This window comes from Dysidea avara, chromosome 11 (genome assembly GCF_963678975.1).
Source record: "Dysidea avara chromosome 11, odDysAvar1.4, whole genome shotgun sequence".
Classification (NCBI taxonomy): Eukaryota; Metazoa; Porifera; class Demospongiae; order Dictyoceratida; family Dysideidae; genus Dysidea; species Dysidea avara.
In genome coordinates, this window is record NC_089282.1 from 18,343,285 (window position 1) to 18,356,584 (window position 13,300).

Consider the following 13,300-nt stretch of genomic DNA (forward strand, 5'->3'; position numbering starts at 1 on the left):
CTGAAAAGAGTACATCTACCAAGTCAGCAAAAATCATATTTTTGCAACTTAAAAAGGAAGGTCCAAGCTTAAGCATGCGTTCATGCAGCTTTTTTATGGTTGTACTAGGGAAATAATGGCTTGAAAAGCTGCCAGTCTTATAATGAAATAATGGAAATAGACAAGTAATTATGCCCGAGTCCAGGATGGGAATAGTAAATTTATTTGGAGTGACCTTAATGTTACATGTTTGCTGTTTTAGAACTGATAGCTCAATATAGAATATTTATACCTTCACATACAAATATTTTGTTTACCTGTTCTCACTGTAACATATCAGGGTTATGAAGAAGTGGATAAATTAAATGAAACAGGCAAACTTAGGGAGTTGCTGAAGCACATTCCAGTATGTATCAAAATATCATTTAACTGGTCATGGCATTCACTATCTCCTCTAGACAACTGATGTCAAATCGGACTGTGCAGCTTGTGGAGGTTATGGCCTAATACCCTGCCTCAAGTGTAATGGCAGTAAGAACAGCAGCAGGAATAACTTCACTGTGGAGTTCAAGGCACTACGCTGCACTAAATGCAATCGCAATGGACTTGTCCCATGCCCTGAATGCAACACCAGTTCAACAAGTTAATAACAATAGCAATAATCTAGCTGTGATGTGCTATAATACATTGTGTTAGTTGACTAAGAATTGCACATGCTTAGCAGTGTAAATAAATTAAAGCAATTGTTGCCTATTTGAATATAATTTCATTGGTGGTAGTGTCACTCAGTCAACATCCATGTCAATTGGCACTTGTGTGTTAGTTGCCGCACTGTCGGTGGGCGGTGGTTGTAAATCACCGGGTTGTTGCGTATTTGTCTGTTCTGTTGACTGTTCTGTTGACTGTGTCTCCGGCTGGCTGGCATCAGCTTTGGCAGTATCACCCTCTGGTTTTGTTTCACCATTCTTTTCACCTTCCTTTGGAACAGGAGGAGCCTCTACTTTTGGTTTAGGTTTGTTCACAATTGGATCACAGACAGTTGACATTAACTGCGGAAGTAAACATATTTAAATATACATAGTCTTGATATACTTCCGTATACAGTCAGTTTCCATAATTATGCTCTCACACAATGGAGCATGGACAAGCATCCCTGATTTCAGGGAAATGAGACCATAGAAATGTGCCTTGGGCATCTGTATTATTGAAGTGTTCTGATTTCAGGGGTGTAAAAGTATGTAGTGTAACACAATTTCTGGACCATGGACAAACGTCCTAATATCTGAAGTTTACAACTTTACATGTATGTACACTTATACAACACGTCGACGGTGCTACACTGTACCAACAGCTAACCTTAGTCTCAGTTTCGATCTGAGACACTGTCACAGGAGGGTTGGTATACTTGGGTAGATTAATTAGTTTCTGATGTTGTTCATCCATCCACTGTCTCTTCTTCTGCACACACTCCTCAACTTTCTGCATCTCCTCAGCAGCAATGTGTACCAAATCTTCATTCTACCAACACAAAACAATACAATACAATATAAAGTAGTAGCAGGTATGCACGTCAAATGCCTTACCCCTTCTTTGTATTGGACGACTTTCTTTTCATATCGTATGATGGTACTTCCTAGTTCATTCATTGCTGGTTGCCTACCTTCAAATTCTTTTCTTCTATTCACCACCGGATTACCAACTTTCTAATGGTAGAAAATAGAGCAATATAGTGAGTGTGCGCGAGCATGCACGCGTGTTTCTTTACTTTCAACTCATCAAGTTTCTTGACATAAACTGATTTAGTTTCATCTTCACCCTCCTCATACAGCCAGTCTTCAGTAGCTATCAACTGTTTAAGGAAAGATTCTTTATCCTGCAACACAGCAAAAACACAGTACACTCACACCATTAAACAGTTAATAGCATACAGACCTGTTCAGAAATGAATTCAGTATAAACGTCTTCTAGCTTGTCTCTCATCTCGTACACATACTCTTCAACAGCATTTCGAGCATTTACTTTCTCTATTTGCTTCTTGTCCTGCGCATTCATTTCACCCTACATTACAAGAACAGTCTTCAAAGCAAGTCTCCATCAGTGTATATTATTACCTCTTTCTCCATCACAACATTGAGGTCAGTCTTAGACAGAGAGAAGGTCATTGACTCAACTGGTAAGTCTACGTGCTTGACTTGTTTCTTGGGCTTCTTAGCTTCTGGTGGAGCTTCCTTGGTCTCTGCTGCTGGCTTGGTTTCTGCTGCTGGCTTGGTCTCTGCTGCTGGCTTTTCACCTTCTGCTGGCTTATCACCAGAGTCAGTTTGTGTGTCACTAGTAGGTGGCTTCTCTTCTGCTGGTTTATCACCGGCAGGCTGCTCCTATGTTAAGTAGTACAATTTACATTAAATACAATATTCTATAGTATATTGCCTGTTAGCCAGTGCTAGGTTCATCTGTAATAGTCATACTTGAATACAAAGCATATATGTACAGTGGAGCCTTTCTTACAGGTTTTTGCAATAGAATTCGTCCTGTTTGCAATTTGAGTTCGTCGCTTTTGCAATTGAATTAGTCCCGTTTGCAATTGAATTCATCGGTCTTGCAACTGAATTCGTCCCGTTTGCAATTGAATTCGTCGGTTTTGCAATAGAATTCGTTGGTTTTGCAATAGAATTCATCGCTTTTGCAGTTAAATTCATCCGTAACAAGAATGACAGCTGGAGAAAACACGAAAACATGGTGTAGCAGCTGCTACAAGAACTTGTTCAAGTACAACAGTAGTAAATAACTTTTTACAAGGCAACAATTCTTCCTCTACATCCTATCCAGCAACATTCGAGCAAGCTAATAAACTTGTCAGACAGCTATCAGCTTTTGCATACTACCAGCTCCAATTACCTTCTAGTGTCTCAAGTGTAACTCTCCATGGCATAAATAATTCATCTCTTAATGAACGGTTGGTTTCTTGTAGCCATTTTTGTTCATGACAAATTGTAATGCAAACGCGACTGCAAACCGACGAATTCAACTGCAAAAACCTGTAACAAACTCCCATTAATAAGGACACAATAGAAAAAACACTTCCATAATAAGGACAAACATTTTGGTCCCAATGGGTCAGGCTAATACATTTTTTTACCTCTGAAGCCTCTATCTATATTACAGCAAAAAGTGGCAAAAATTCTGGGTCCCAAAATGTCTGTAATAGAGAGGTTCCACTGTCATAAGACTGCCTTCGTTTATTTCTTTCAACAACTTATTGTTCCAGTCTTAAACAGCTGCAGAGACATATGTGTCTGTGCTTGCATTTTACTCTCTATATAAAGAAGCCATATAACATTTACACAAGAAAGCCATATAAGATGCTTTTCGCTTCGCTGCACAGAATTACTAGATTATAATTATTCACAGCTAAATTCTCGCAGTAGAGGCAAGTATGGCACACCCACTGAAAGCACTTAGCCTTTTGCATAAACAAGGCACATTCCTGATAAGTGGGAGTGGCTCACAACAATTACAATGTGTATATACACTTAATGATCAATTAGTATGATGGACGTCAGCGTTGAAAAGCTCTGTGCATACCCTCAGACTGCTGTAAAACAGCACACTGATAAATGAGTGGCTCCCTCCATGCATGACTACAGACATGGACCCACAATGCCAATAAATGGGTGTGGCTCACAAAAGAAGTAGGGACTTTCCACATTTCCAAGCAAATTAATTGATTTACAATGTATTTCACATGTCTACTAATCTAGATATTCTGTAGACCCAACAGATTCTCCATCACAGATAGTTACCATTAGCATTTGTGGGGAGACTTGCACGGTTTTTGACAAAACCACAAAATTCACAAAAGTTTTGCCCATCAAAACATTTTCCCTACACAGTATGACCGCACTATGCATATAACATAAAGGCAATGCTTTAAATTCCCACTTACTTGCTGTGGTTGACCTTGCTGGGCTGCATTATCAGTATCCATAGCTTCTTCCTGTTGTTGTTGTCCTGGCTCAGCTGATGGAGTGCTATTGGAGTCCTGAGAATCTCCTTTGGCTGTTGGCTCAGCACTTGAAGAAGCTCCTTGTTGTTCTTTTGTTTCATTACTGTCTTGTGATGGTTGCTCTCCAGTTTGCTTGCCTTCTTCCTTAGCTTCACCTTGTGCTTCAGTTTGGCCAGTAGTTGGTGCTGCAGATGGTGTCTCTACAGCTGGGGGCTCTTCTACAATAGTCTTCTCAATAATGTAGGCATTCATGATGCCAAACACTCCATGATTCGTCACTCGCACTTTAACCTTCAGTTTTGATGGCTCCCCAGTAGTACTAGCCACCACATTCTTAACATTAAACCGACCTGTGGGTAATATAAGTCAAGATAAAATAAGGTCAACCATTCAAGTCAGCCAAGTAGCTTAAAAAATTAACCAAGTTACTTGCCTAATGCAACCACCTGTTACCTTGTACAACACTATTGAACTGAAATAGGCACTCAACTACTACCGTATATGCACTCATACATATGCACAAGTAGGGCTGAGCGATTATGAAATTTTGCTACCTTCACAATTGCAGAATGCAACATATCACGATTATGATAACAATCACGGTGTTATATCTTTACATGCATCAATCTATCGTATATGCACGACTTCGTATAAATTACAAAACAAGGTGAAATTGTGTACAACTGATCAGACCAGTTATAGTTCAATACAAACAGTATACTGAATAATGGTGCCTTAGAAATTCAACAGTTTGTAACAGGTAAGCTTTTTCAGTAGTAAGGTTTATTCACGTAGTAAGGTTTATTCACGCAATGAACTGTCTCAGAAGTGTAGGCTTGTTTTCCAGATCAAGATCTTCCACAATAGCATGTGTCACCATTTTGAATTTATTTACAAGTGATGTTACAACATCACGATGTTCATATAATACATATCAACATCATGATGTTCAGACACAATCACGATTACTCCCATAATCGATATAATCTCCTAGCTCTATGCACAAGCATACATACAAACATGTAACACTTTCACACCTCAGATCAAAGGAGTTGCCCGGGCTACATTTCTTATGTAGCCCAGCTAACCGGGCTACATACGAAATGTACTACATACAAAATGTAGCTGGGATACAACTGGGCAGTGATTATATAGCCAAAATCAATTGTGGGGATCAATTAATACACATGTAATTAGGATGCACAACTTAGATTTCACCATGAAAACCACTCAGACGGAGAGCATTTTGATATCCTCGCCGTCCTACAAGTTGAAAAACATTGGGCTAATGGTGAAAACGAGTGCTCTATCTTATTCACCGATCATTTCCGCATAGTTATTGAATACAGATATGCCCCCATCACGAAGCTACCACTCTGCATGGAAGCTACCACTCTGCATGGAAGCTACCACTCTGCATGGAAGCTACCACTCTGCATGGAAGCTACCACTCTGCATGGAAGCTACCACTCTGCATGGAAGCTACCACTCTGCATGGAAGCTACCACTCTGCATGGAGTAACCACTCTACAAGCGAGTTTACCTGTCTAGGCCTTTAGTGAACTCCGTACTTTTCCATAAACGATTCAATAGCACTGATTAAAACATTAAACTAGTGTAACCGAAATTCTCCATCATATCTCTAGGATATGCCGAACGTAACCAGAACATACTAGCTGTTGACCCACAATCAAAAATTTTAGGTATAAAATCAAGTGGTTGTACTCGTATTGGCTTTCAGTGATTGATCGCCCTGTACAGGCTATTAGCCTGATAAGTGTTACATATTAGCTGTAACAAGGGAATTTGGGCTTTGCCTGATATGTATGCCCTGTGGCCCTTGGGCAGTCGGGAATACATATCAGGCAAAGCCCTCATGCCCATGTAATAACTATTAAATGTACACTGTATATCTAGTTCTTACCTATGACAGGGTTAGCACAGGGAACAACAAGAGGGTCTGCATACTCTGCTTGGATGTAGAATGGTTCCTTGCGATAGAAAGTCAACAACTTTGATACTCCAATATTGTCACCCTCCTTAAATACGATCATGTCACTTGACGGAAGCTCATCTTGCCTGAATATAATATATAAGTGATGTAAGTAAACTAGACCAGCAATCCAGTAGTGTGACAAATTGTGTTGAAGCAGTGATCTAGCTTTTTCACTTATGATGCAAATCACTCACCTTGGTATTTCTTCATCGATGGAGCTTTCCCATGACAATTTGATAGCATAAGGTTGGATGTCTCCAATACTGAAATCCCTCACACGAAAGGTTGGGGACATAATGGCACACTACAGGGTGAAGGTAAAACCACTTGGACCAACTATATGCCTTTAAATTATGCGGTCTTATATAAACACAACCATGACATAGGACATTACTTTTGACACGGCCACTATATGGAGGTAGTCATAGTAACAAGGTCATAAAGCTGTGTTTGGTGCCAACTTGACATGGTCATATTAACAAGGCCATGAAGTGCTCCTTACCATGGCCACTTTAAGGAGGTAGTCTAATTAAAGAGGTGTCTACTAAGCAATGTTTTACTGTAGATGCATGTGTACAGTATCATGCCCACCTGTAAAGCACATCCCCTAGCAACAGCTTCATCCATATTCAACATTGTACTGGGAGTCTTCTTAAACATGTTAGTGATGATATCCTTCACGGCAGGAATACGACATGAACCGCCAATAATCTCTACTGAGTGTATGTCATCGTTAGTGAGACAAGCTTTTCCCAAAACTCCTTCCAATGTCATCTGTATCTTCTTCAATATATCAGCACATAAGACTTGGAATTCTTCCCTATAGAGTATAGATACAGGACCAACACTCAAGTGAAACCTTGCAAGAAAAAAAACCTTCACATACCTGTCCATACGACCTGTTACATCTTTTTCCTCAACAAAACATTCAATGTTCAAAGGAAGCTTAGTGGCATTAGCACTCAATAACTTTTTAAGCTTCTCACATTCGGCTGTTAGCCTTAGCCGATGTCTGGGCTTTGCTACACTGTCTATTTTGTATTTTGTCTACCAAAATAAGCACAATAAAAATAAAACAGCTGTAGCTTAGCATGACAAAATCTGTGCTGGTACCTTGAATTCCTCTGTGAAATGATTCACAAGACATTCATCGAAATATTTTCCACCTACAGTGTGGTCAAAAGATTTGGCTAGGACCTGTGGAAAAGAGGATTAAACAACAAGAGAATCGATCGTTTACGAGACCTTTAATTTTCCTTTATTAAATGAACACACTGCTACTTGTAGTGCTGAGTAGCCGAGATCAACAAACACCACATTACGTGACTTTTCCTTCTCCTCAGGCAAATCTTTTTTGTAAATGCCATAGGCAAGAGCAGCTACAGAATAAATAAAAATAGCAATCTACCTCCAAGTGTAGTAGCTATTGTACTAACCAGCTGTAGTGTCGTTCATCAGTCTCAGGCAGTTTAGTTGAGCAGCTGAACAAGAATCTAAAAGTGCTCTCCGTTGAGAATCAGTAAAATAAGATGGAACCTATGACAAGAAAACAATTAAATAAACAGGAAAGACAGTATCAGTCAACACTATTTAGTCCCTGATTTTTTACAAATAGCTAGTTAGGTTGAAGCAATAGAACTAAAGTACTGGACATTGACCCTGGGACCTTGAAATTTCCAAACTGGTCACTTGATGTTGGGACCAATTAATGTATACATCCTGATTATCAAGGTGTCAACTCAGTTTATGTATTAAAGACTTTGATTATGTAAAGTACCCAGATTAACAGACTCCAATGTACACCTACAAGGAGTTGCTGCCTCACTCACCGATACAACGCAGTCATGAACTTTAGTCTTCAGTCCAGCTTCAGCAATTGACTTCAGGTGGGTGAGTATCGCCACGGTAACTTGTTGACAATTGAGCAGCTCACTATTCCCTAAATGATCAACCTACATGATAAGGAAAGGCAATTACACCAGGAACATGTCCTGAACCTGCAGAGGATGGTTAAAGGGCTATTTAAAAACATTATACTTATTGCCGAGTTGTATTTGATATTCAAGTGAGCCTCAATATAGTTGCAATGGTACATCACCAAACAGCGGAATAAATTTACAGGCAAGTTATTAGATATCATGTATAAGCATTATGGTAGGTCTGGTTCCACACATTTACATCTACATTGCAGCAATAAAATGCTAGAAACGTAAGGAATTTTGTCACAAGAACGTTAAGGAAGTTGATCCTTCTATGCACTATCTTTTATTCCTACAGCCACTGACCATAAAATTAAAAGATTGTTAAAAGAGTGCTAATAACTGACTGCAAATAGCCTGATTTAATTGGAGATGGTAAGTACCAAAGTCTGTGTCCTTACAATGAAGGAGACTCTCAATACCAACTCACCCTGATGCCAACAGTTCCATCTGGTTGTTGCACCACATTAAATGGAACATTTCTAATCTCCTCCTGTGTAATTGGGTCAGCAAAACCTCTTCCAAGAAGATTTCTGAATCCACTGATTGTGTTTTTAGGGTTAGTTATCAGCTATGAAATAAAAGTTGTAGTAATGCATGTGCATCAACACACACACACACACACACACACATGCACGCACGCACATACACAACACACCCATATACACTACACTCTATACATACAAAACTATTCAGTGATTATTATTATTGACTATTGCAATTAATGTTGCATACACTTTATAAAGTCAATGACCAGCATCAAATAGTTACAACAGCTCAAAGAAATTGTACAAATTTCTTTATTGTAATATTGTTAGAGATCTAATATGTACACATGACCTACCACTGGGACAGGTCAAAGTACTGAAGTCAACACACATAGTCAAATCCAATAAGAATATATTTTTTTTAAGTAACATTTCAACAAATCATTTTACGATAACAATATTAATAATACACTTTACATATGGTAGCTGGTTGTATGATACATAGTTATAGTCTACTTGCAATCCGTGATAGCTTACTTAAATTCATACTCCCTACAACTTTTCCTAGAAATACATTAGCAAGACAAAAGAATTTCCTGGGAAATCATACAAAATAACTCCTCCTATCCCCACACTTACTAACACATGGTACACTTCAAAAGGTCATCAGGCTAACCAGTAGTCACAATGCTACACGTAAGTGATCATGAATTATACTTACTTCCCTTGCTGAATTTTAGCTCAGCCACCTGATCATTAGAAAGCATTTACTGCTGTAATTTCACCTAACTATACTAGGGTCCACAACGCGAAAAATCGATATCCTCCAATCAACTAACTGACTATTGTCATGTGTTAGGCTAAGTGTAACTTGAATAACACCAGCGTGGCAGCCAAGTTTGTCACTTTCTTCTGGTACAAAACTATACAAATGTCTTAAAATCACGTGATTTTTCGTTGCAGCAGTTCGTAGGGTTCTTCGTATGCCACAATATTCACTCTCAACATTGTTCAAGTAGTCTATCATCAACTCAAAGTATTGGTGGTTTGATTTTATTGGTCAGTTTCCGGTGGTAGCACGATCTGTGAAGCTTTTTGGCAACAGGCAAAATGTTTCTTGCTCTGGAGCACAGGACAAGCAGAGCAGCAACTGCACCGTGGGTCAGCAATGACCAGTACTAGGTAAAGTACCTGCATGCGGAGTATGGTTATAATTGAAGCTTGTTAGCCATCTGGCTGGGCCATCTATATGCTGAAATTCAGCCAAAATGACACGATTTTTACAAACAAATACCAGAATGGTTGATACATCAGTGAGACAGTCTTCAACAGCAAGGATACGAAGCTTATAACACCTAACAATACGGCCATCTCGCCCAGTAAACGCATAAAGCAATCCAATGCATGAAATAGGCACTCACATGATCGAAATTTAAATCGCAGAAATACCCATGAAATCGCTTTCATTTCTGAATAGGAACCATGCAGTGTGCTCCTTTTGTAAATATTTGTGTTAATTGTTCACTCAGGCGTGGTCTGGGCCAGTACAGGTGTGTTTTATGCTGTGATGCATAATAGGGAGAGTCTCATACTACTGGGCTAATCGAGATGCTGAACCTAATGCACACAAACTGATTGTCACTTGATTCCAAGTGATTTTAAGGTCACTGGAATAGATTATGGTTGTATTTTCAGCGATTTGAATTTTGATCACATGAGTGCTTATTTCATGCAATGGATTGCTCTATGCGTTTACTGGACGAGATAGCTGTATTGTTAGGTGTATATAAGCTTCACATCCTTGCTGTTGGAGACTGTCTCACTGATGTATCAACCATTCTGGTATTTGTTTGTAAAAATTGCGTCGTTTTGGCCGAATCTCAGCATATAGATGGCTCAGCCAGATGGCTAACAAGCTTCAATTATAACCATACTCCGCATGTAGGTACTTTACCTAGTACTGGTCATTGCTGACCCACGGCGCAGTTGCTGCTCTGCTTGTCCTGTGCTCCAGAGCAAGAAACATTTTGTCTGTTACCAAAAAGCTGCACATATCGTGCTGCCACCGGAAACTGACCAATAAAATCAAACCACCAATACTTTGAGTTGATGGTAGACTACTTGAACAATGTTGAGAGTGAATATCGTGGCATACGAAGAACCCTACAAACTGCTGCAACGAAAAATCACGTGATTTTAAGACATTTGTGTAGTTTTGTACCAGAAGAAAGTGACAAACTTGGCTGCCACGTTGGTGTTATTCAAGTTACACTTAGCCTAACACATGACAATAGTTAGTTAGTTGATTGGAGGATATCGATTTTTCGTGTTGCGGACCCTAACTATACTCACTCACATCAACACTTAATCCTTACATATTATTAAGTTACACTGTATTGTGTGATAGACAAGCCAAAGACTTGTCAAATGTATTGAAGTATAATGAATAGTGCATAACAGTTGTCAGTACGTAAAAAACAAACCTGGTTCTTTGCAGAAACTCCCATAAATCTTCGCTCAGTTCCATATGCCACCAGGGTCCTACCAAAATCACCTCTCTTAATATATAACGTCAGAGAAATGCATTAAACTTACGGAGTACGTCGGTCGCTGTAGTCATTATCTATCGTCTCTACGCCACCTTGGCGTGCTACAGCAACGTAGCACGATTGACTACCGAAATCAAATCCTACCACAGCCATGCTTTAATAAAGGCCCACCACTCGATTAGAACACGTGTTGGGTAATTTCAAGTAGCGACTTCAGCTAGCTTAAGCAAGGAACTCGGCCTATATCCTACATATACTGGGTGTTTTAATCGACTGTAGTCCCTCTTTAAAGGAAGTTCTTGGAATTGTGGGGATCGCTCTAGATTCTTCTAGACGTTTCTTTTACGTAACTTTCTGCACCAATACGCGCATGCGTGGAGATTACAAAAAAGACCGGGAACACTTGAATGGCGTTCACTACCACAATCATTTGTTAACGGTGAAGTAGAAGAAGCACAAGAAATGTGATGTGAGTTTATGAATGGATTAGTCGACCAAGAACACAGCGCCCTTTACGAAATTAATTAATGCGCTCCATCGTCCCGTTGTCATGACGTCCTGGGATGAGTGGGGTGGTTCAATTGAAGTGAGTGTAAAATATTTCACCCATGCACAAGCAATCAGACTAAAATAGCATCAATTTGTGTTTTGTGGCTAGGACTATGAGTTGGGGAGAGAAATTGGCAAAGGAGGGTTTGCTGTGGTCCATCAAGCTGTGTATTCAGGACAAGAAGTGGCTATTAAAATGGTGAGCGTGTTATGTAAATGAACATCCTTAATAGGATTTTGTCCATGCAGTTGTATGAACATGCACATACACACACGAATAGGTCAGGGGTGAATCTGGGAGGGGCTCAATGAAATCCCCTGTTTGGGAGAGCTTTAATATTACTTGATGAGCTGTTAACAATTTTGTACAATATTATGCACCTATTAATGTAAAGCCCCACCCCTCCTGGGCATGGGTAGGGATTTGTACAGTTAATAGAACAAAAGGCTTGCCCTTATTTTCCTTGTTAAACGAACTTGGGGGATTTGTATAGTATCCATTTTAAATTGACACAAGATTAGGTTTGCTTGTACAATCACCCCGTTTTAATTTTATTTAAAATTACACAGAAATTACAAGTAGTACAAGACTTCTATGTGACAAGCACTTGTTTTACCTGTCTTTACTGCACTATCACTTAAAATGGCTATCCCAGTACCATACATTATATATACCATGTATTCGGAATTGGAAATAGTGCCACATTTATTATCCATGTATGCTTGCTCTGTTAGAGTGCACCTTCAAATTACTGCCCATTATCAAAATGCTTGTTTGGTAAAAGATGAAAGCTTAATATCCAATATTTAAAGCTGTTAGTACTTGCTTAGTGGAGCAAAGTAATCATTCACTTTTTTATTATTTTTTATTACCAGAATAAATAAAACATTGAAATGAAAGTCAACAGTCAAGCTGTAGCTCTCCTTCAACAACAACCAGGGACGCATCATTTTCCAGCACTGGGTGTCCAGCTGAAGAGCGGCTGCCCCAAATGCACATAATGGCACATCTCAACATAGCAAAGGAGATTCGACATTGTAGCCAACCCATAACTACTGAATAACTTTCCTCCTACTTTTGACTTACATGCTCAGCAGCCTTTTATAAAAAACGATTGCCTCATGAGCCATACAACCCGAGAATGACAACACCAATGGAGTAAACACACCATGCTTTACTTCACGCACATGTTCACAGTACTCACGTTTCTTTGATGATTCACGTCTATGGTAAATAGAGGACAGAGATGCAGAACGGTAGGAGGATGCATTGGGGTAAAATACCCTAATATCAAAAAAGGCATCCTGGTGAGCTGTCCAGAAACCCCTGGCCCTCAAATCACCATGAGCACCATCATCTACATTAGCAGTGCGGTAGGAAAAGTTCTCACCATTCAAAGGTTGCAAAGCTGGTTCAATAGAAATAATCATTCACTATTTAATAAAATACCAAACATTTGCTTGATTGATATTAGAATATACATTAAAATTATCATGCACAAAGAACCTGACAGATAATATCACTAGAAAATATACACAAAAGTGCACCCCTTTTAAAAGCCTATATCTGCCCCTGCCCCTCCATCCCACACAGCTTAAATTTATTTTGTAGCAACATTACAGGCCTGTGGTTTTAATTTACAGATTGATAAAAAGGAAATGCAGAGAAAGGGGATGTTAGAACGTGTAAAGAAAGAAGTAGCGATCCACTCTACACTTCAAAACTCATCAATACTCAAGGTGTGTACTACCCTGCT

General features: G+C 39.3%; 3 protein-coding genes across 3 annotated transcripts in view; 2 read left to right on the forward strand and 1 right to left on the reverse strand.

The window, feature by feature from the left end:
- LOC136239449 (glutaredoxin domain-containing cysteine-rich protein CG31559-like) overlaps positions 1 to 763 on the forward strand; it is a 1,933-nt gene extending 1,170 nt beyond the window's left edge. The window contains exons 3-4 of the mRNA XM_066030189.1: positions 320 to 385; positions 438 to 763. Of these exons, the coding sequence (XP_065886261.1) occupies positions 320 to 385; positions 438 to 626 (255 nt within the window). The 3' untranslated portion in view covers positions 627 to 763. The remainder of the gene's footprint in view (positions 1 to 319; positions 386 to 437) is intronic.
- Positions 623 to 11,316, reverse strand: LOC136239443 (heat shock 70 kDa protein 4-like). The gene is made up of 18 exons (XM_066030184.1): positions 11,041 to 11,316; positions 10,929 to 10,986; positions 8,388 to 8,528; positions 7,808 to 7,930; positions 7,415 to 7,514; positions 7,224 to 7,357; positions 7,092 to 7,175; positions 6,865 to 7,025; positions 6,570 to 6,798; positions 6,173 to 6,282; positions 5,907 to 6,061; positions 3,923 to 4,332; positions 2,091 to 2,354; positions 1,912 to 2,037; positions 1,745 to 1,852; positions 1,563 to 1,682; positions 1,336 to 1,497; positions 623 to 1,028 (listed from the first exon to the last, which is right to left on the reverse strand). The coding sequence occupies exons 1-18, from the start codon at positions 11,145 to 11,147 to the stop codon at positions 765 to 767; spliced, it is 2,856 nt and encodes a 951-aa protein (XP_065886256.1). The 5' UTR covers positions 11,148 to 11,316; the 3' UTR covers positions 623 to 764.
- The window catches only part of LOC136239445 (serine/threonine-protein kinase PLK4-like), a 5,735-nt gene continuing 3,625 nt past the window's right edge, over positions 11,191 to 13,300 (forward strand). Inside the window, exons 1-3 of the mRNA XM_066030186.1 lie at positions 11,191 to 11,580; positions 11,653 to 11,742; positions 13,188 to 13,283. Of these exons, the coding sequence (XP_065886258.1) occupies positions 11,545 to 11,580; positions 11,653 to 11,742; positions 13,188 to 13,283 (222 nt within the window). The 5' untranslated portion in view covers positions 11,191 to 11,544. The remainder of the gene's footprint in view (positions 11,581 to 11,652; positions 11,743 to 13,187; positions 13,284 to 13,300) is intronic.